Genomic DNA, 23,573 nt, shown 5'->3' on the forward strand with positions numbered 1-23,573 from the left:
AAAAAAAAAAGCTATTTAAAGACACGTCAGTCTTTTCTCCCTTAACTAGGTAACTTGAGTAACAAGGATACAAACGACCTCCACTATACTGTGCGTATGAGATTGCCGACTCATTCTACTAAATAAAGTTTCATGTTGTGATCAATGAGCCGAGGTGTCGCTTCTTTTGTTCTGGATGAAAAAACCTTAAATATTAAATACACGTATAGAATCTAAACAAACCAAACAACATATCGTGTCTCAGGCTAAGAAGGTTTTCTGACGGAGAAACTAAAAAGACAATCTTCTAGGACGACAGAAAGTTGTTTTTAGTGTATGTTAATATATATTAATACTCATTACAATGATTCTTAAATTGTTGGTTCTAGGCTTCAGCATTAGTGGAATATTAATGTATCTAAAACATTATATATTTTTATATTCTATAAACATGTGTTGAACTTAAGAGCAGCTTCACTGACACTTAAATACGTCTTTAGCAGGTTTTACTCTCGAGAACCACGGCCTCAGATCTCATCATATGAATGAATCCTTGATCCTTTCACACATGACAGACACAGAATGATCTTTGAAAAGAGAAAAGGACAATATTTAAAGACCATAACACATCACTTGTTCTGTCCTCTGGGTACTCTGGTTTCCTCCCGTTGTCCAAAAACATTCAGAGCTTTATTCTACTCTGCAATATTCAGAATGAATTGTGTGTTGTTGATCCAAACATGTCCTGAAACAGAGCTCAACGTAATCGTTTATAAAAATCATTTTTAAAAACGATTACGTTGATTGATTCATCCTTTTATTAAAATGCAATATGGATTAAAAACGTTGGACAGCTGGAGGTTTACAAAATAGTGAAACAGCGCCACCTACAGGAAAACATTTGAAAGTGTTTGGGTTCAGCATAAATCTGCTCAAATTATATTCAGAAATAATTATACTTAATAATTAATAATTACAATTAATTATTTCAATTTGACGAAACTACACGAAAAATCTCGAAACTGCGATGAATTTACGAAAGTTTGTTTACTTTTGAGTTTATAGTTAAGTTTTTTAGATGGTGAATCAACAGTTAACTTTGTAATATTTTAACGTATTTTCTTCTCTAAAATAATTCCTCGTACGTCGTCTGGACCTTCTCGTGTCAGAACCGGACCTGACGTCCATGTTTACGCTTCATCGCGCTGAGGCTCCATAACAGGCGTGGAAAGTGATGCTAACATGTAGCTGCTAACGCTGAGCTAACAGATAACTATCAATATAACCATGAACCTGGTTTAAAAACTCACCTGGCGCTTCATACCTGCTCGTTCACTCCAGGAGACCAGTCTGGAGCAGTTTTAAAGTCCAGTGTTCTCTGGTACGTATGTTTATTGTCTAACATGATGAAGTATTTAAACATTTAAATTCTTGTATTTCTGAGTCAAGACTATTCACTTGTTCAACTAGTTACAGTCAATATTATAAAAGTCATATCATATAAAATATCACATTCAATATATTACATTTTATATATTATGAAGAAAAGCTCAATTATTTCAACTATACAAGCTAAAATCAAAACTATTTTTTTTAAAACACACAATATTTAACCTTTATTTTAAAATATGATTTGCTGGTTGAACACATTTATGTGTTTTCAAGCCTCACATGTGTCTGACATCTTTAGAGTTCAGTGTCAGTCAGAAGCTATTTGTGTTGACGTGCCATTCATGTGAGTAAATATAGATCCACACACTCTGGGCTTGTTTGAAATGTTCACTTTCTTCAGTGACTTCAACTCAACTCACTACCAGGAGCACAGATGTGGCTTTGAAGGCAAGTCATTTATTAGCTTTTTATTACTTCCTGAAGATTTGTTCTCTTTCATTAAGGATGAAAACCATAATAATATTCTCTGAACCTTTATTTCGACTCAAGTCCAGAAGATCGTTTCCTTTCTTGCACATTTATTTGACTGGAAACACACTTGATCTGTCTTTAGTTAGTAACTCGTGCCAGGAAACAAGAAGTCAACTTAAAACTATATAGAGATGAAATTAAATCAAGATGTTTAATATGATAAAGAAAAGTTGTTATTTCAAATATTGTTCAATATTTCCTCATTTTTCTTTGTGTTAATATTAATTTATCTACTTAAATGATTTGTAAAATTGTACATGTGTCAGAAATACTCAACATATAACTATAACATGACTATGGAACCAATTCAATGTATAAAGTAAAATCTGTCGTTTTCTTTCTTTTTTAAACATTTTTTGCAATAACAAATAAACATTTTGGTTCAACATCAGAAAAATAAAAAATAAAACCTTAATTTGACCTCTGCACGGACTGAAAAGATCACACTTGTCTGGTCTGGACACAGTATTATAAAATGTTTATCTTTAAAAAAGCGCAATTCTATGTTTTCCAACTAAAAAATACTAAAAATGAGTGAAGCCGAAAAATATTGAAATGAGTAAAGTCAAACCTCCTTTTTTATAATAATATAATCTTTTAATGTCATTAAGATTTCCTAAAATGTTCTTACAATGTCTCCGGAAATGAATGAATTAAACAAAAACAATGTCCACTGTATCAAGTAAATCAACAGGTTCTCACTAATCCTTCAGCCTCACATAAGCCCAACAAACTCAATTAAAGTATATTTCCAGTGGAAAGATAATTTAAAGAGTAAAGTCGAACCTATAAACATATAATCCTTTAATGTCATTCAGATTTCCTAAAATGTTCTTACAATGAAATGAATGAATTAAACAAAAACAAGGTCCACTGTATCAAGTAAATCAACAGGTTCTCACTAATCCTTCAGCCTCACACAAGCACAACTCAATTAAAGTATATTCCACTAAAATATTTGATTAAAAAAAATGACTTGTTTTTTCAGATCCCGCTGTCGCTGACCTTGGATCCGTCCTCCGAACATGTCGTCGGCGTACGCGGCGGCGATATCGGCTCTTTACACGAGCAACTCTTTCAACCTGAACACGCCGGTCAGACCTTCTTATAACCATCATCACGCCGTGAAGCCGAAGAAAGCGGCGGCGTCCCAGAGCGCGGCGCGTCACAGCCCTCCGCCTGCAGAGCTGCGACGTCAGCCTCAGCCTCAGCCTCAGCCTCAGCGTCCACAGCAGTTGTGCGACGACGACGAGAACCCTGACGACTACGGCAGAGGTGAGTCTGGCGTCGCGTCGCCGTCACTCGTCCACTGAGGCTCCGTTCTCCCTTCAGGCGGATATTATCCTGTGGAAATAGGCGAGGTTTTCTCTCACCGCTACCAGGTGGTGAACAAGTTAGGATGGGGTCACTTCTCCACGGTGTGGCTGTGCTGGGATATGTTGTGAGTACTGACCACTGCAGGTGCTCCACAGAGGAACCAGGGCTGACGTCGTCTCTACTCCTCAGGGTCGGATGTTTTGTGGCTCTAAAGGTGGTGAAAAGTGCTGAAATCTTCACTGAGACGGCAGTGGATGAAATCAAACTCCTGAAGTCTGTGAGTCGGAACTTAACATGTGTTTTAAAGATGATTATTTAGTTTTACTAAAGCAGCAAACATTACATGTACATGTTTATCTTGTTGAAATCAAACCATTTAAAAGCCTCAGACATGAATTATTTATGATAATTTTTTGGAAACATCAATTATTTAGTGCACTATGATGGATAAATAAACAAACAAATGTTTTATGATTGATTTATTTTTTAAGTGACTGAAAAAGTTTGAAACATCTGGAACATCATTGATTCATTTGTTTTTGATAAACTGTATGATATGATATAAGTATGTTGTTTTTTAAAATGATGTGCTGCTTGTTTTTTTCATTTCAATGCATCAAGAAAATATTTTGTTTGCGCTTTTGACTCAATAAATCTAATTTAATTTCAATTTAGATTGTACTTACATTGGTTGCTCGTCATGAAATAAACCAAGAGTAGAAATGACGACTCAACGACAACCAAGAATTCCCAAAATAGTTATCTTTGGGAAAAGATCAGATTTGAAATGGTTTGATTTGCAAAGGTTTGATGAGGCTCCCCTGATGCGTGTCCGTCAGGTGAGGGACAGTGACCCCAAAGACCCGAAGCGCGAGAAGATCGTGCAGCTCATCGACTATTTCAGGATCACCGGGGAGAGCGGAGAGCGTATCCTTGACTTCCTCTGATAACATCTTCAGTCTCAGCAGACGCTCACCTTAGCCGGTCCTCAGACATCTGCATGGTTCTGGAGGTTCTGGGCCACCAGCTGCTGAGGTGGATCATCAAGTCCAACTACACGGGACTCCCGCTGCCCTGCGTGAAGAGTATTCTCAGACAGGTTCCTCACCTCTGCTCTCACTCTCGCTTCTGGCTTTCACACGAGCGTCCCCGTCACAGGTTCTTCAGGGTCTGGATTACCTGCACAGCAAATGCAAGATCATCCACACGGACATCAAGCCGGAGAACATCCTGCTGCGCGTGGACGAGGCTTACATTCAGAAGATGGCCGCCAACACCAAACTGTGGAAGATGCCGGCTTTAGCAAACTCGTCAGGTGAGTGAGAACATCACACCGTCTTGATTCTTCTGGAGCTTCCACTGACTTCTGCCTCCTTCTCCTGTGTCTGTCTGTCCAGCTAAGACCAGATCCGGAGAGAAACAGGTGAAGACTTGAACACACGTTTGCATTTTAAGAAGCATTTCATGAACTTCTCCGTCTTTTAAAGAGTTCCCCGAACCTACTAGGGAAGCTGGTCGACGTCTTCCACACGCTGGGCCAGTGGGTAAGATCCGTTCAATGCATTTAACATGAAACACGTGGTCAAAACTAACCTACATCAGTCTTTGACCTCAACCTTCATCTCCTTGATGCAGATCCTGGTCTAGAAACATTTGAAGAAGAAAATAATACCAATTGAATTTATATTGATTTCACTTATTGAATGACATGAAGCTGGATTCTGTTCCTCATTTTTGTTTTATTACTCAATCATTCTCTGGAGAATAAAGACCTTAATTTAAATAAAGTAATGTTATTTGTTGAAGATTCAAAAATACCTAAATACCTTGATTTTAAAAGTACCAATATTCTATTTTCTTTGATGTCGATCTGTCCTAATAAAACTATTTCTATATATTTTAATCATTTTATTTGACTGATCATTAACTGTGTGAGCTTCAGTTTATCCTTGATGGCATTTGAGACTTTGAGTAAATTTAAACTACGTTAAAAGTTTCTGAGCCATGTTTTAGACTTTATTGATCCTTCCATCGTTACAACATCTGCTGATGATAAGACGACCAGTGTTTCCAATGATCCTCACCTGTGCCTCCACCTGTCTGGCATCAAACAAATGATATTAAGACTATTTCCAAATGCTTATAATTGGACAAGCAACAGGTTTTCATTGCTGTTCCCAGTTCCATCCAGGAATCTTGTGAAGGTCACTCTCTGTGGTGCAGATGAAGTAAAAACACAGCTTCTCCTGTGTTGTGGAAGTTAATTTCAAAACGCCAGCGCCCCCTGTTGAGCTCATTGATAACAAAGATGATGTCTATGATGGATTATATATAATATTACTTCATGTTCAATGTTAAATGAAGTCAAATGAGCGTCTTCACACCTTAGATTAAGAGTCACTTCTTTATCTGATTTATTTTATATTGTATTTCAACACCACAGATTTAAACCCACTTTCGTTAACATTACTGGAAGAAACACTTTCTGAAACATTCTCTGAGACATTTCTATGACAAAGACACTGTTTACTTCAATGAAGAAGAAGAATATTTACCAATTATTAAAATACAATAAACAATATGAATAAAAAACCATCAAAGTTGAAATGAATGATTCTGAAGGTGGAATCTTTGCAGCCCTGAAGAGTGATTGACAGTCGATCATCTCGTCTCTGTGGCGTCCTTCACTAACCATGAACTCGTCTTCTCAGTCCAGCAAAGTTTCAAGGACCCAAATAAAGCGACTGACCCGGAGGGAGAGGAAACGTCGTGGTCAGGGTCCCGCTCAAAGTCAAAGAGATCCACCTCAAGTCCCGGGTGTTTCCGACACGCCGACCGACCCGCCCAAACTCCGGGGTCCCAGCTTTGACTTACGGAGACGGACGATGCTGCTGGAGGACACGCTGGACCACAGGAGTCACGGTCGCAGAGACTCCGTTTGCTCGTTGCCAGATTTCAGCAAATATTCCCCTTTTCCAGCCTCCAGGTCATTTCCACAGCAGCATGTAGAACAGCAGTCGCCTCCATCCTCACCATCGTTTAACGGTCATTACTCATCATGACTTACCCGCTGACCCCTGACCCCACTTTAACCAGGTCATTATCTCGTTCCAGGTGTGAGTGACTGGGATTCACCGCTGGACCTGCTTGACGCTCAAAACGCTGATCAAATTCTCATCAAGATTGCTGACCTTGGCAACGCCTGCTGGGTGGTGAGTGACAGCATCAGAGACGACATTCAGTCACTCAACTTTTTCTATTATTTTACCTTTTAAGTTATGTTTTAATGGACTTAACACAACAAATAAACACAATGTTCTTGGTGTTGTGATAGTGTAGTAACAAGTATATATGTGTAGTATTGTCCAGTACTTGATTCTGGTGTTGTGATAGTGTAGTAACACGTATATATGTGTAGTATTGTCCAGTACTTGACTCTGGTGTTGTGATAGTGTAGTAACACGTATATATGTGTAGTATTGTCCAGTACTTGACTCTGGTGTTGTGATAGTGTAGTAAGAAGTATATATGTGTAGTATTGTCCAGTACTTGACTCTGGTGTTGTGATAGTGTAGTAACAAGTATATATGTGTAGTATTGTCCAGTACTTGACTCTGGTGTTGTGATAGTGTAGTAACAAGTATATATGTGTAGTATTGTCCAGTACTTGACTCTGGTGTTGTGATAGTGTAGTAACAAGTATATATGTGTAGTATTGTCCAGTACTTGACTCTGGTGTTGTGATAGTGTAGTAACAAGTATATATGTGTAGTATTGTCCAGTACTTGACTCTGGTGTTGTGATAGTGTAGTAACAAGTATATATGTGTAGTATTGTCCAGTACTTGACTCTGGTGTTGTGATAGTGTAGTAACGAGTATATATGTGTAGTATTGTCCAGTACTTGACTCTGGTGTTGTGATAGTGTAGTAACAAGTATATATGTGTAGTATTGTCCAGTACTTGACTCTGGTGTTGTGATAGTGTAGTAACAAGTATATATGTGTAGTATTGTCCAGTACTTGACTCTGGTGTTGTGATAGTGTAGTAACAAGTATATATGTGTAGTATTGTCCAGTACTTGACTCTGGTGTAGTATTTACAGACCACATGACTCTTGACGAAGTCGTAACTACTTTCATTTGTTTTTAAACCAAAATATGTCCAAACATCAGCTTTAGAAGCTGCTGGACTCACTGTATCCTCTCGTCCTCAGTCATCGACAGGATCTCATGGGATTTCATTCTCCCTCTTGCTGTGGTAGAAGTTATGACTGCTGAAGTTGACTTACAACCTAGAAATGATCGAACGCTTTAAATATTTGTATAAACTGAAACTGAAACTGGAAAATAAGTTAATCAAGTTATTTTGGAAAAATGACTCGATTGGATGGAAAAACATATTGTGATACTAAAGTGTATCAGTGTTTTCTTACAATACTAATGCATTATATAAATATATATATATATTTAAAATAATGAATCATGTTTTGTAAAACCAAACATCTGTCAAACCTGTGTCTCATGTTCACTTTGTCTAATATGATCAGTGCAGTCGACACTTTCTAAACTCAATAAAGTGACACTTTTCTGTGTTCACACTTTTATTGATGCTTTTTTACTTGTTTGTTACTGTAAGAAGTAAAGAAAACCTGCAGAAGGACCATCTTTAAAGCCCAGCCAAACATATTTGACCTTGGGTCGTGGGGGCAGCAGCAGGAGCGCAGAGGCCCAGGTTTAGTCTCTCAGCAGCTCACTGAGGCGAGACCTTGTGTTGTGTTTGAACGGCTGCAGAACAAGCACTTCAGCGAGGACATCCAGACGTGCCAGTATCGCTCCGTGGAGGTTCTGATCGGTGCCGAGTACGACAGCCCGGCAGACATCTGGAGCACGGCCTGCATGGTGACATGAGAAGACCCTCCTAGTGTCAACAACCTCGTCTTACTCATTTGTTCCTCTGAAGGCCTTCGAGCTGGCCACGGGAGACTATCTGTTCGACCCCGAGTCAGGAGGATCCTTCAGCCGCGAGGAAGGTCAGGTGCCTTGTGTCCTCCTCTGAAGCGTCAACTCATTCTGTGTTTGCTCCTGAAGATCACATCGCCCACATCGTGGAGCTGCTGGGACCTCTTCCCACTCAGTTCGCTCTCTCGGGGACCAAGTCCAAACAGTTGTTCAATCGTAAAGGTGATTCAAACGCTTGATTCTGCAGCCGCTTCTGATGTTCTCAAGCTCTGCGTGTCTCGCTGCAGGACACCTCCGGCACATCACCAAGCTGAAGCCCTGGAGCCTGCTGGAGATCCTGCTGGACAAATACGAGTGGTCTCGAGAACAAGCCGACGGCTTCAGCTCGTTCCTTCTCACCATGTTGGAGCTGCAGCCGGAGAGGAGAGCGAGCGCCGCTCAGTGCCTCAAGCATCCCTGGATCAACTCCTAGGACGTGCAGCAGACGTTTGGATTTGCTGTGTTGTCGGCTCGAGCTTTGTGATGGATTTAACCAGCCAGAGTGGTGTGTGCGCCCCCCTGAGGGCCCGCGGTGCAACTACAAGCACGGCGAGGAAAATGAATCTTATCGAGGCAGAAGAAAATAATTCACCTTAATAATATTAACCAGTTAAACACGGTGATAAAATAAATCTACAGACCTGTCATGTTATATCCGACATGTTCATGAATCGTTACATTATTATAATTATTATTAATATTCTTCACCGTGTGTCTGACAAACAAAGTCTCTGAAGGATCAATGCTTCAAATATACTCAGACGTTGAGACGATATAAAAAATATGATAAACTGGTTAATGTTTTAACTTCATTTTCACTGTTTTCTTAACGTTTTCCACAAAAGTATAATTGAAGAAAAGTCACAAGAAGCCTCTGAGTCCAGAATATTTCTGAAAGTTTTACTGACGGTGAATGTTATCTTAAATAACTTTAACCCAATTAGTTGTTGTTGTTGTTTTTGAAAATTGTTTTTCATTTTCTTTTTTATTCAGTGCACTTTTCACGCATGTTTACCACAAGTGTTCTTAAACGTGTCCACGTTTGACTGAAGTTATTCTCAAGCACTTTTGTATTAAGTATTATTTTATTAAAGTGTTTTTTGAAATACTTGAATTGAAACAAGTTGCTGGTAATTGTATTTTTCATTTGTTTTTCTACACGTGTGATAAAATGTTACGTTTCTGCTTGTGTGGAGTTTATTGTTGTTTACATGTTGTGTCTGTTTGTCATGGTCTTAACGAATATAGTTTATTGTCTCTAGCAGGGCCGGGTCTAGACAGGCATGTATGAGGGGGCAGCCTCAAATCTTGAGGGGGATTTGTGCCAGGCCCCCTCTTGCGCCTGCCTAGACCCGGCCCTGGTCTCTAGGATTACAAAAATGTATCTTTTTTAGACAAAGGATCAAACATGAATCGCTGCCTGATACGAGAACATCACTGGTAAATGATTCATTAATAATGAATCCATGAGTTTCTTTGTCTCTAAAGCGTCTCTTCTGTTTCCCAGGACATGAGGCGACGTTGAAGGGAGCAGTTCTCTGTCGTCTGGACTTCAACAAAAGAACCAGGTCAGATTAGCCTTCCAAACAAATCTGTGTCTCGTGGGACAAGCTTATGAACCTTTCAATCATGCACACATGTTTTTCACAGATGAATCCTTTTATATGGTACATTTGATATATTAGTTCAATCGTTCATGTTACATTTGTTTGTCCAAAGCTTTCATTTCCTCTTTTTTTTTCCATTGAATCATTTGTAGAAAAACAAAAGATTTGTGTTCTTCAAAGAATATCTTGTTTTAATGTTTGATTTAAATCTTTATTAAACTAAATGATTCACATAATGTTTTACTATCAAAGAGGAATCATTGGAAATATAGATTCAATTAAAACGCATTCAATATATTGTATTAAGGCATTTTTCCTTCTATTTTTCCTTGTTTTAATAACATTTTTGTAACGTTTTTCCTTCTGGCCTGACGGCCGCACGAGCAACAGAAGATAAGAAAAATACATTCTCTCAGAATAATGACCACTTGTCTGTGAATATCAAAGGTGTGGGAATAGAACCTTCAACCTCGGCTGGTAACGTATGACGTAATCTGGTGCTATTTTAGTTTTAGTTGACAGCTTTTTCTGCTAATACATGAGAACAAAGAGTCCACGAGATTGTGTAGATTCACGCTGCTCGGATGATGTGTCAACAGTGTCACAATACACTCATTAAACTTTAACCAGAATGCATCAGTGTGTCCTCGTCCCGTCGCTCAATCCACGAAGAAACATGTGACGTTAACACAATATTTATTTTTGTCATTTAATTTGCATGTGAAGTGGATTTTCTTGTGCAGAAGGTTGTGTTTAATAGTGTGAGGACGAGATACAAATACGGTTTGATTTCACTCCAAACATTGTTCACACGGTGATGATATCAGAGCTTTTTTCATCTCACTTCATGTTCACACAAGTATTACCGTGACTCAGGCTTCAATCTGGCTTGAGTTGTTATGTAAGACGTGTTACTGAAGCTGCTCTTCAGATTAAGTTGTGTTTCCACTCGTGAAGGAACAACACGTCAAAGTACATCTTTTCTGCTCACGTGGATGAGCAAGTTTATCTTTTAGTATTTATGTACTTGGTTATCTTGATAAGGATAAGAAAAAAGAATATATTTTTATTAACAAGAAAAATGCAAAATAACTGATTTAACATTTAAAAATTAATAGAATATTTCTAATTAAAAAACTGAAACTGCAAACAAGTTTCAGGTCTGAGGTAATGATACAAATAAATATAAATATAAGATCATCAAATAAACAACAACATTATAGAGCAGCTAACAGTGGTGAACGACGATAGTTTTAATATATTTGAAAACCCAAGTGTATCTATCAGGGTTCTTGTTTTTCACGATGAATTCAATCCGTTGTTATTATTCTTAGAAGAAAATAAAGAATTGGGAAAATGTATTTTGAAGTCACAAAAGGATGTTTGGAAAGTAATTGTGTATTTACTAAGTTATTAAATATTATTTGACATCGTATAGAAACGTATATGATCGTCACGTCTCACTTCAAACAAGAAACATAGACTGAAAACACAGAAAACAACTCAACGACTGACAAAAGGTCAGTTTAAATGTTCCTTCCAAACATACTGAGATGATTCTGTATTTTTCTCTTAATGTTTCACTTCATTCAATGTCGATTCAACACCTATAGCTGCTCGAATCATGACGAGAAAGTGCCTCTCAAAAGGAGAAATGAAAGGTCAGCGTGTTGAGCATTCCTGGTGAGGCTCAGGAGGGGGAGGAGTGCAGTCAGCAGTTGTTGCTTCACACCGAGAGCGTTTGTTGACGGAGCTGCTGCTGCACATGTGAGTCTGTTTCTGCTCTTGTGTTTGTTGTTGAAGTTTCTTTAGTCAAAGTTGGTCTTTATAGCTCAATAGTACTTTTACTGATTCTTCCCACCCGTGTTAGCAAGCGTAGCTACACATCCTGCCATGTGATTTTAATCCAACGTGCTCCGAGGACGCCGGAGAAAAGGTTAATATTCCGCTCGGATACTTTGCCTCTTCACCCCCGACCGCCGGTTGCCACGCAACTCAAGCTGCGAATCAAAAGGAATTACCTCAACCAGCTTTCACTTGTTCCTGGAGATGTTCTCCTGCTTCACTCACTGGCTCTTTGTTCACGTGCAGAGAATAGAATAGAGATGATTGTTGTTGACATCTGTGGTGAGATGATGTGTCAGAAGCCTGGTCTCTATAGACGCTCACAGCAGTGACAGGAGGGTCTTGACTCTCATCCTCTCATCCTCTCATCCTCTCGTCCTCTTGTCCTCTCATCCTCTCATCCTCTCGTCCTCTTGTCCTCTCATCCTCTCATCCTCTCGTCCTCTCATCCTCTCGTCCTCTCATCCTCTCGTCCTCTCGTCCTCTCATCCTCTCATCCTCTCGTCCTCTCGTCCTCTCGTCCTCTCGTCCTCTCGTCCTCTGGTCCTCTGGTCCTCTGGTCCTCTGGTCCTCTCATCCTCTGGTCCTCTGGTCCTCTGGTCCTCTGGTCCTCTCATCCTCTGGTCCTCTGGTCCTCTCGTCCTCTGGTCCTCTGGTCCTCTGGTCCTCTGGTCCTCTGGTCCTCTGGTCCTCTCATCCTCTGGTCCTCTGGTCCTCTGGTCCTCTGGTCCTCTGGTCCTCTCATCCTCTGGTCCTCTGGTCCTCTGGTCCTCTGGTCCTCTGGTCCTCTGGTCCTCTCGTCCTCTCGTCCTCTCGTCCTCTGGTCCTCTGGTCCTCTCATCCTCTGGTCCTCTGGTCCTCTCATCCTCTGGTCCTCTGGTCCTCTGGTCCTCTGGTCCTCTGGTCCTCTCGTCCTCTGGTCCTCTGGTCCTCTGGTCCTCTCGTCCTCTCATCCTCTGGTCCTCTGGTCCTCTGGTCCTCTGGTCCTCTCATCCTCTGGTCCTCTGGTCCTCTCGTCCTCTGGTCCTCTGGTCCTCTGGTCCTCTGGTCCTCTGGTCCTCTCATCCTCTGGTCCTCTGGTCCTCTGGTCCTCTGGTCCTCTCATCCTCTCATCCTCTGGTCCTCTGGTCCTCTGGTCCTCTCATCCTCTCATCCTCTCATCCTCTCATCCTCTCATCCTCTCATCCTCTCGTCCTCTCGTCCTCTCGTCCTCTCATCCTCTCATCCTGTCTTGCAGGATGTTGTTGACTCTAGTTTACGTCTGCACCGGTGGACTCGCTCTCCTCTACGCTCTCTACCGATGGCTGATCCCGGCGCTGGTCCAGTACCACGCCGGTCTGGCGCTGCTGTGGCACGACGTGTTCGTGGAGCGTCTGCTGGACACACTGACCCGGTCCACGCGTCCTCAGGTGAGCCTTCAACGTTTACTGCTATTTTAGTTTAGAATATTTTCAAAACATTCCTCAGCAAAACATAACAGAAATAGGTGAACGTTATAAAAAAGGACATTTTTGTTTTTCATATAATTCTCACTAAATTCTATATTGTCAGGGAAGGTTCGACCAGTTTCTATTAGAGTGACTGATATAAAAAGATTTCTGGTTTGGTCTAGTTTTTACTTTTAGTTACTGTTTAAAATAATGTCTTTTATTTCCATAACCTATTGTATCATCAGTGTGTGTGTTGTTGTGATGTGTGACTCTATTGTATCATCAGTGTGTGTGTTGTTGTGATGTGTGACTCTATTGTATCATCAGTGTGTGTGTTGTTGTGATGTGTGACTCTATTGTATCATCAGTGTGTGTGTTGTTGTCATGTCTGACTCTATTGTATCATCAGTGTGTGTTGTTGTAATGTGTGACTCTATTGTATTATCAGTGTTTGTGGAGGTTTGTCACCGCGCATCATCAATGGTCTTCACCTCCGAGGGACTCGTTGTATAAACAAAGTTTGATCACAGCTGGAGGAGGAGTGAAGTCATTATTATGTCATAATGGACTCTCGTAACCTCTCGTTTGTCCAGATTTCAGAGCAACTTTATAAAGTAATAAAGTGTAAAACATGTTCATGATGAGAAGTTACTGCGTCTTGAAGAACATTCACTACATGACACCAGAGTTGATACTAGTTGATGTTTAATGACACCAGAGTTGATACTAGTTGATGTTTAATGACACCAGAGTTGATACTAGTTGATGTTTAATGACACCAGAGTTGATACTAGTTGATGTTTAATGACACCAGAGTTGATACTAGTAGATGTTTAATGACACCAGAGTTGATACTAGTTGATGTTTAATGACACCAGAGTTGATACTAGTTGATGTTTAATGACACCAGAGTTGATACTAGTTGATGTTTAATGACACCAGAGTTGATACTAGTTGATGTTTAATGACACCAGAGTTGATACTAGTTGATGTTTAATGACACCAGAGTTGATACTAGTTGATGTTTAATGACACCAGAGTTGATACTAGTTGATGTTTAATGACACCAGAGTTGATACTAGTTGATGTTTAATGACACCAGAGTTGATACTAGTTGATGTTTAATGACACCAGAGTTGATACTAAATGATGTTTAATGACACCAGAGTTGATACTAGTTGATGTTTAATGACACCAGTGTTGATACTAGTTGATGTTTAATGACACCAGAGTTGATACTAGTTGATGTTTAATGACACCAGAGTTGATACTAGTTGATGTTTAATGACACCAGAGTTGATACTAGTTGATGTTTAATGACACCAGAGTTGATACTAGTTGATGTTTAATGACACCAGAGTTGATACTAGTTGATGTTTACTGACACCAGAGTTGATACTAGTTGATGTTTAATGACACCAGAGTTGATACTAGTTGATGTTTAATGACACCAGTGTTGATACTAGTTGATGTTTAATGACACCAGAGTTGATACTAGTTGATGTTTAATGACACCAGAGTTGATACTAGTTGATGTTTAATGACACCAGAGTTGATACTAGTTGATGTTTAATGACACCAGAGTTGATACTAGTTGATGTTTAATGACACCAGAGTTGATACTAGTTGATGTTTAATGACACCAGAGTTGATACTAGTTGATGTTTAATGACACCAGAGTTGATACTAGTTGATGTTTAATGACACCAGAGTTGATACTAGTTGATGTTTAATGACACCAGAGTTGATACTAGTTGATGTTTAATGACACCAGAGTTGATACTAGTTGATGTTTAATGACACCAGAGTTGATACTAGTTGATGTTTAATGACACCAGAGTTGATACTAGTTGATGTTTAATGACACCAGAGTTGATACTAGTTGATGTTTAATGACACCAGAGTTGATACTAGTTGATGTTTAATGACACCAGAGTTGATACTAGTTGATGTTTAATGACACCAGAGTTGATACTAGTTGATGTTTAATGACACCAGAGTTGATACTAGTTGATGTTTAATGACACCAGAGTTGATACTAGTTGATGTTTAATGACACCAGAGTTGATACTAGTTGATGTTTAATGACACCAGAGTTGATACTAGTTGATGTTTAATGACACCAGAGTTGATACTAGTTTAAATTAATTTGGATCACAGTTGTTAAAACTAACATCCTTCATATATAAAGATAAATATCAACTTCATTAAAACAAAGGTGTGAATATGTAGAGAAGCAAAAACAAAACAAGAATTGAACTGATGCATAATAATAGACTATAATATAAAGACTATAAAGACTATAAAGAATAATCAACATACAAATGTAACTCGTGTAAAGATCTTCCATGTAAAGCAGCTGATGGCGTCACATGTCTGTGTCGTGTGTGAGGATGAATTTCCTCTGCAAACAAAAAGGTTAAAATCCCAGGTCAGAGGTCAGAGTTCAGAGTTCAGCGCTTTTTTTTTTTCTTGTCCATCCTTTAAATCGCAAAATCTCCCTTCAACTCTTTTTCCATCCTTTGATTTTTCTCTCGACAAAATGTATCTTGTGAATATTATTCTATAGTTTTGCTGAAGGTGTTCAGTCACTAACTTAATGTAGCAGAGATTAGTGTTAGTTAGATTAGTGTTAATGTGTCTGTATCTTCTTCCTGACGCGTCCATCACTACAGTTGTGTGACGTGTAGAATCTCTTGATTGAGGAATCAATACTTTTATCTTTGGACCATGTTTGTTGTTGGTGTGAAAGAGAAACATGTAAAATTCTTCTCGTATCATCGTTGCCTTAAACAAACGTGTTCTGTTGAAGCAGCGTCGACTCGATCACGTCTTTCATCATCGTGTCTGCAGACCTGGATATGAAACTTTGTCTTTTCATTTCCTGCTCTGAGATCAGACGCTGATATCTCTGGAGCTTCATCTCCGGAGCTTCATCTCCGGAGCTTCATCTCTGGAGCTTCATCTCTGGAGCTTCATCTCCGGAGCTTCATCTCCGGAGCTTCATCTCCGGAGCTTCATCTCTGGAGCGTCATCTCTGGAGCTTCATCTCTGGAGCTTCATCTTTGGAGCTTTATCTCTGGAGCTTCATCTCCGGAGCTTCATCTCTGGAGCTTCATCTCCGGAGCTTCATCTCCGGAGCTTCATCTCCGGAGCTTCATCTCCGGAGCTTCATCTCCGGAGCTTCATCTCCGGAGCTTCATCTCCGGAGCTTCATCTCTGGAGCTTCATCTCTGGAGCTTCATTTCTGGAGCGTCATCTCTGGAGCTTCATCTCTGGAGCTTCATCTCTGGAGCTTCATCTCTGGAGCTTCATCTCCGGAGCTTCATCTCTGGAGCTTCATCTCTGGAGCTTCATCTCTGGAGCTTCATCTCTGGAGCGTCATCTCTGGAGCTTCATCTCCGGAGCTTTATCTCCGGAGCTTCATCTCCGGAGCTTCATCTCCGGAGCTTCATCTCTGGAGCTTCATCTCTGGAGCTTCATCTCTGGAGCTTCATCTCTGGAGCTTCATCTCCGGAGCTTCATCTCTGGAGCTTCATCTCTGGAGCTTCATCTCTGGAGCTTCATCTCTGGAGCGTCATCTCTGGAGCTTCATCTCCGGAGCTTCATCTCCGGAGCTTCATCTCCGGAGCTTCATCTCCGGAGCTTCATCTCTGGAGCTTCATCTCTGGAGCTTCATCTCTGGAGCTTCATCTCTGGAGCTTCATCTCTGGAGCTTCATCTCTGGAGCTTCATCTCCGGAGCTTCATCTCTGGAGCTTCATCTCTGGAGCTTCATCTCCGGAGCTTCATCTCTGGAGCTTCATCTCTGGAGCTTCATCTTTGGAGCTTTATCTCTGGAGCTTCATCTCCGGAGCTTCATCTCTGGAGCTTCATCTCTGGAGCTTCATCTCTGGAGCTTCATCTCCGGAGCTTCATCTCTTCATAGCGCCTTCACTTCAACCTGCAGGCGTTTTTGTTCGTTAAACATTCGTCCAGGTTCAGCATCAGAACTTGACTTTAAACCTGCAGCGAGAGATTTAATTCTTCTCTTATAGTGTCAAAAACATTCATAGAAATAAAAACACAATTTCTGATCAGAATAGAAAAATAAAGTCAAACAAATGTGACATTTTAAAACAGTGACAATTTAAAATGTTTTAACTGATGTCATAAGATGACTATGAATTGTAAGAGATTGTAATAAAAAACGTGTTATTAAGAGACAAACTGTTATTAAATGATGATCAAATGGGATTTTAATGTAACAATATGTTTTAATACTATGTAATATGTAATATTATAATAAAAACATTAAATCGTGGTAAATAATTAATAAAGGGATTCTTACAAGATCAAGTGAAAATAAATCAAATCATATTTTAAGTAAAAGTAAAAATAAAACATATTAAAATTGTGTTTTTTTAATTGTAAATATTTTCCTTTAATAAAATCTGCGTCATATTTTAGAATGTTTCTTAATATGTTCTCTGAGCAGATTGATGAACTTTAAATGACTATTTATTTCTATCCTCAGCCAAACAAACCCCCTCATGTATGTAGGTCAGGTAGAACTTTATTGATCCCTCAGGTGTAAGTAAGCAAGTAAGTCATTTTTATTTGTTTAGCGCTTTTCCAGACCAGGTGGTCTCCTTCGGGGAATTGGAAATAGAAATAAAGAGAAAGAACAATATGATACAATCTAAGTCTAAAAAAAGAACATAGATCAAAAATAACAAAGACAATGGATGTAATGTACTGGTAGAAGTTAAATTAACTGTGATTTAATTTAATAAATATAAAGTTTTCTCAAAAGTCATTGACTTGATTTATCAATTGTAGCTGTTTTTCTTTCGACTATTAAGTTGTGATCTTTCATCACCTGTCTGTCTATTCTGGAATCACTCAAGACTTGTGTCATCATTTAAAAACAATCAAACACGTTTTCTGCTTCATTCAGAGGCTCTTGAAGGCAGTACAGAAGAACGCCACTAGAGGGAACCCTCGCAGCGTCGTGAAGGCCATCGACGACTTCTGCCGGAACCATGAGTGGGCCATGAACGTTGGCGACGAGAAAGGTGAGTCCAAACACCATCGTACGAACTGTTGTCTGTTCTTAGACCGTCACGAGAGACGAACAGTCACATCCTGTTCGCTCGCGGCTCTCAGGCGCCATCATGGACTCCGTGGTGTCAGAGGTCAACCCCGCGACCGTGCTGGAGCTCGGGACCTACTGTGGATACTCGGCGATCCGGATCGCCAGCCTGCTCCAGCCCGGCGCCAAAATGATCACGCTCGAGTTCAACCCGGAGTTCGCCGCCGTCGCTCGCCAGGTCATCGCCTGGGCCGGTCTGCAGGACAAGGTAAACGCTCGAGGACATGCTGGACCAGTGAGGAACGCGTGGTCTCCGCAGGTGGACCTGGTGGAGGGAGCGTCGGGGGACCTGATCCCACAGATGAAGGAGAGGTTCGGAGTGGAATCACTGGACCTGGTGTTCCTGGATCACTGGAAGGATCGCTACCTGCCCGACACCAAACAGATGGAGGTAAAGGTTCCACCGTCTCAACATGAACAGGTGATGAGGAGAGTGCAGACGGGGCGAGGGAGACGATGAACATGACCTCCCAAGGTGTCAAAGGTCACGATTAAAAAAAAGTATTTTTTTATGTTTGAATCATGTTCAGACACAATATTATGAGGCGTCACATGATCTCTTCTCTGAACCTGTCAATCAAGCTAAACCAGGGGTTCAGTCCAGTCCTCAAAGGTCCGGGTCGGTGCAGGTTCTGGTTCCAACCGATCGAGCCAGTTTGAAGTGAATATGTGTGAAACGTGAACTCTTGACGGGTTGAGCAGAACCTGCAGCCGCTGCGACGTTTGTGTATATATAATTACTTACTTATTTACTTATTTATTTATTTACTTATTTACTTATTTACTTATTTACTTACTTACTTACTTACTTATTTACTTATTTACTTATTTACTTATTTATTTATTTACTTATTTACTTATTTACTTATTTACTTACTTACTTACTTACTTATTTACTTATTTACTTACTAACTTACTTATTTACTTGCTTACATATTTACTTACTTAATTATTTATTTACTTATTTACTTATTTTCTTATTTACTTACTAACTTACTTATTTACTTGCTTACATATTTACTTACTTAATTATTTATTTACTTATTTACTTATTTTCTTATTTACTTACTAACTTACTTATTTACTTGCTTACATATTTACTTACTTACTTCTTTACTTACTTATTTATTTACTTACTTACTTCTTTAGTTACTTATTTACTTACTTACTTACTTCTTTAGTTACTTATTTACTTACCTACCCCTGGTTTAAACTTCAACAATATCTAACGATAACAAAGAAGCCCGGCAGAGGGCGCTGGAAACACTTCTTCAGCGCAGCACAGTGACGTGTTCGACTGTATTTATGACGTCAAAGATCGTGTAGAAACTAAAAATGTATCCATTTATATTCATTATTATACATTTAAAAATATTTCTACAGGATTTTTATTTGAGGAACGTAAGTATTTAGTGCCTCTAAAAAGATTGAAGTTAATATCAAAATAAGTCTGAACAGTTTTTTTTATACTTTTTTAAAACTGGAAACTTCTTTGTTTCGTTACTTTCTCTCTTTTCCTCCTTTTCAGTGTTTTATCTTGTGTTTTTCTTTCAACTCCTTCACGGTATTAGTGCAGTTTTTCTTGCTTCTTTATGTGTCTTGACGTCACGCCGCTCCGGGCGCCGCGGACAAAAGAAGGAGATGTTATTATGAAGATGATGGTCCATCACTTGAGGGCCAGAAGCTCCTTTGAGTTCTTTCTTTCTCTTCTGGAGCGTCACGGCTTCACTTCCTGAATAAAAGACTCTTTTTTTATTTATTTATTCGACCTCGTTCGACCTTCGACTCATCAAGTCTTCTTCTACGACCTCTGGTGTGTGTGTGTGTGTGTGTGTGTGTGTGTGTGTGTGTGTGTGTGTGTGTGTGTGTGTGTGTGTGTGTGTGTGTGTGTGTGTGTGTGTGTGTGTGTGTGTGTGTGTGTGTGTGTGTGTCTGTGTGTGTGTGTGACTGTGTGTGTGTGTGTGTGTGACTGTGTGTGTGACTGTGTGTGTGTGTGTGTGTGACTGTGTGTGTGACTGTGTGTGTGACTGTGTGTGTGTGTGTGACTGTGTGTGTGTGTGTGAGTGTGAGTGTGTGTGTGTCTGTGTGTGTGTGTCTGTGTGTGACTGTGTCTGTGTGTGTGTGTGTGTGTGTGTGTCTGTGTGTGTGTGTGAGTGTGTGTGTGTGACTGTGTGTGTGTGTGTGTGACTGTGTGTGTGTGTGTGTGTGACTGTGTGTGTGTGTGTGTCTGTGTGTGTGTGTGTGTGTGTGTGACTGTGTGTGTGTGTGTGTGTGTGTTACTGTGTGTGTGTGTGTGTGTCTGTGTGTGTGTGTGTGACTGTGTGTGTGACTGTGACTGTGTGTGTGACTGTGTGTGTGACTGTGTGTGTGTGGTGTGTGTGACTGTGTGTGTGTGTGTGTGTGACTGTGTCTGTGTGTGTGACTGTGACTGTGTGTGTGTGTGTGTGTGTGTGTGTGTGTGTGTGTGAGTGTGAGTGTGAGTGTGTGTCTGTGTGTGTGTGTCTGTGTGTGACTGTGTCTGTGTGTGTGTGTGTGTGTGTGTGTCTGTGTGTGTGTGTGAGTGTGTGTGTGTGACTGTGTGTGTGTGTGTGTGACTGTGTGTGTGTGTGTGTCTGTGTGTGTGTGTATGTGTGTGTGTGTGTGACTGTGTGTGTGTGTGTGTGTGTGTTACTGTGTGTGTGTGTGTGTGTCTGGGTGTGTGTGTGTGACTGTGTGTGTGACTGTGACTGTGTGTGTGACTGTGTGTGTGACTGTGTGTGTGTGGTGTGTGTGACTGTGTGTGTGTGTGTGTGTGACTGTGTCTGTGTGTGTGACTGTGACTGTGACTGTGTGTGTGTGTGTGTGTGTGTGTGTGTGTGTGTGTGTGTGTGTGTGTGTGTGTGTGTGTGTGTGTGTGTGTGTGTGTGTGTGTGTGTGTGTGTGTGTGTGTGTGTGTGTGTGTGTGTGTGTGTCTGTGTGTGTGTGTGTCTGTGTGTGTGTGTGTGTGACGTGCTCGTGTCTGCAGGAGTGCGGCCTCCTCCGCCGCGGCAGCGTCCTATTGGCCGACAACGTCATCTGTCCCGGGACCCCCGACTACCTGGAGTACGTGCGCAGCAGCCCCCGGTACCAGAGCCAGTACTTCAAGTCGCACCTGGAGTACACCAAAGTGGAGGACGGTCTGGAGAAGTCGGTCTTCGTAGGTTAGATGCAATAAACACCAGAACAACAACACGTGTTTGTTTTGTTTACTTTATTATTATCATCAACACAACATGTTTTTTATGAAACTGATGAAGTAGAAATACGTCCATCATACTCTGCTGTTAATTTACTTTTTACATTTTAATTCATGTTTTTGTATTAGTGGTGAATTAAAAAAAAAAGAATAAAAACCTTTTTTTCAACCAAAATCTGAATCAGAAAATGTTTATTTCAAGTGATTAAAAAAAACCAAACAGGGTTTTTGTGGAAATACGATATTAAATGAAATGAAATCAAATAAAACAAGCTTCTCGTGAAATAAAGTGAAATAAAGTGAAATAAAGTGAAAGGTTAAGTTTATTTTACAGCGTTTTCCATCAAACCCTAAATAAATAAACACTTAAAATCTAACATCCAGTTTTTTTTTTATCCAATAAATTAAGTTAAAAAAATTACAATATATATATTAAAACTATTCAAATGTATTTTTAATTCCATTTATTTGATACAATGAGATGGAAAAAGTTAATAAAATATAATATTATATATATATATATATATATATATATATATATATTATTTTAATATATATATATATATATTATTTTAATATAATATATTTATTAAGTTCAGTAAATGTATCGATGAGTGATTCTAACATTAGTTACTATTTAAACGCGTCTCTAGTTGTTTTCAGGTGAGATCAGAGAATCAAACTCTAATCTCTGAGAGTGACGTGTGTGTGTGTATGTGTGTGTGTGTGTGTGTGGGGGTGTGTGTGTGTGTGTGTGTGTGTGTGTGTGTGTGTGTGTGTGTGCTTGTGTGTGTGTGTGTGGGGGGGGAGGGTCTCGCTCTGGACCACCTCGTGCTTTCTTCACAGACGCCTGCATGATAATCCCAATCTGTGGCCATTAGTGCTCCCGGAGAAGGGGTTGAGCGGAGAGCAAGAGCGAGGGAGGAGGAGGAGGAGTGCCTGGACAGAGAGAGAGAGAGAGGGCGAGCGAGTGAGAGCTTTTAAGGGATTTGACAGTGATTTGTAAAATCTCGCCGTCGTAATGTTGCAGCTTTTTTCCCCTCGACTCGCTATGATACGCTGAAGTTTGAGAAGTGATCGTTTCAGCGGATGTTCTGTGGAGAGATCGAGGAGAGCGAGGATTGACGGAGGTTCGGGAGGAGAGGTGGAGATGTGATCACCTGTCGGACCATGTGATGAAGACTTGAATGATGGGCAGGTGAGACTCGTCCAACTTTCATCATCGCATGTTTGTTTTGATGCTTCAGAAGAACATGTTTCCTGCTGGGAATGTTCTGATGCTGAAGACTTGAAGGATCTTGTTGTGTTCACCTGCACCTGCTCCTCATCTTCTGGTCCGTTCAACGGTACCATCTGTGGAGACCTGGTTCAGAGTCTGCAGCTCAGGAAACACCTGCTGGTGTCTCTGATGATTCTCTATTGTTGGGATATTTACAAACTCTTCCTGTCGAGTCTCTTCGCTGCTGCTGTGAACCGACGTCCACGTGATGTTTCCTCATAATCCCAGAGTCACTCTCATCTGCAACATGTTCCTAGATGAAGCTTCAGAGCAAAGACCTCATCGTCCCGTTTGTAGATGAAGCTTCAGAGCAAAGACCTCATCGTCCCGTTTGTAGATGAAGCTTCAGAACGAAGACCTCATCGTCCCGTTTGTAGATGAAGCTTCAGAGCGAAGACCTCATCGTCCCGTTTGTACATGAAGCTTCAGAACGAAGACCTCATCGTCCCGTTTGTGGATGAAGCTTCAGAGCGAAGACCTCATCGTCCCGTTTGTAGATGAAGCTTCAGAGCGAAGACCTCATCGTCCCGTTTGTAGATGAAGCTTCAGAGCGAAGACCTCATCGTCCCGTTTGTAGATGAAGCTTCAGAGCGAAGACCTCATCGTCCCGTTTGTAGATGAAGCTTCAGAGCGAAGACCTCATCGTCCCGTTTGTAGATGAAGCTTCAGAGCGAAGACCTCATCGTCCCGTTTGTAGATGAAGCTTCAGAGCGAAGACCTCATCGTCCCGTTTGTAGATGAAGCTTCAGAGCGAAGACCTCATCGTCCCGTTTGTAGATGAAGCTTCAGAGCGAAGACCTCATCGTCCCGTTTGTAGATGAAGCTTCAGAGCGAAGACCTCATCGTC

At 40.5% G+C, this 23,573-nt stretch overlaps 2 protein-coding genes and 1 pseudogene across 3 annotated transcripts in view; all 3 read left to right on the top strand.

The window, feature by feature from the left end:
• The first annotated feature begins 1,077 nt into the window (after positions 1–1,077).
• Positions 1,078–9,401, top strand: LOC148069911 (SRSF protein kinase 3-like; annotated as a pseudogene). Its single transcript, XR_015712898.1, has 14 exons — positions 1,078–1,360; positions 2,891–3,177; positions 3,235–3,343; positions 3,409–3,496; positions 4,059–4,146; positions 4,212–4,318; positions 4,378–4,534; positions 4,617–4,642; positions 4,707–4,763; positions 5,931–6,264; positions 6,334–6,431; positions 8,012–8,119; positions 8,181–8,250; positions 8,309–9,401. The product of XR_015712898.1 is annotated as an SRSF protein kinase 3-like (transcript).
• A 2,147-nt stretch (positions 9,402–11,548) lies between these two features.
• comtb (catechol-O-methyltransferase b) lies at positions 11,549–21,622 on the top strand. The gene is made up of 6 exons (XM_087801447.1): positions 11,549–11,592; positions 12,908–13,079; positions 18,039–18,156; positions 18,248–18,441; positions 18,493–18,624; positions 21,238–21,622. Coding segments are annotated over exons 1-6 (798 nt in total). The 5' UTR covers positions 11,549–11,590; the 3' UTR covers positions 21,418–21,622.
• A 907-nt stretch (positions 21,623–22,529) lies between these two features.
• The window catches only part of grm6b (glutamate receptor, metabotropic 6b), a 32,675-nt gene continuing 31,631 nt past the window's right edge, over positions 22,530–23,573 (top strand). The window contains exon 1 of the mRNA XM_087800425.1: positions 22,530–22,645. The gene's annotated coding sequence lies outside the window, so the exon portion shown is untranslated. The remainder of the gene's footprint in view (positions 22,646–23,573) is intronic.

This window comes from Callionymus lyra, chromosome 10 (assembly GCF_982586985.1).
Source record: "Callionymus lyra chromosome 10, fCalLyr1.hap1.1, whole genome shotgun sequence".
Lineage (NCBI taxonomy): Eukaryota > Metazoa > Chordata > Actinopteri > Syngnathiformes > Callionymidae > Callionymus > Callionymus lyra.

Excerpts from the sequence above, each read along its gene's own strand:
- comtb (XM_087801447.1), top strand. Across the intron at positions 13,080-18,038 it reads CCCGGTCCACGCGTCCTCAG|AGGCTCTTGAAGGCAGTACA; the intron begins GTGAGCCTTCAA and ends TGCTTCATTCAG. Across the intron at positions 18,157-18,247 it reads GAACGTTGGCGACGAGAAAG|GCGCCATCATGGACTCCGTG; the intron begins GTGAGTCCAAAC and ends CGCGGCTCTCAG.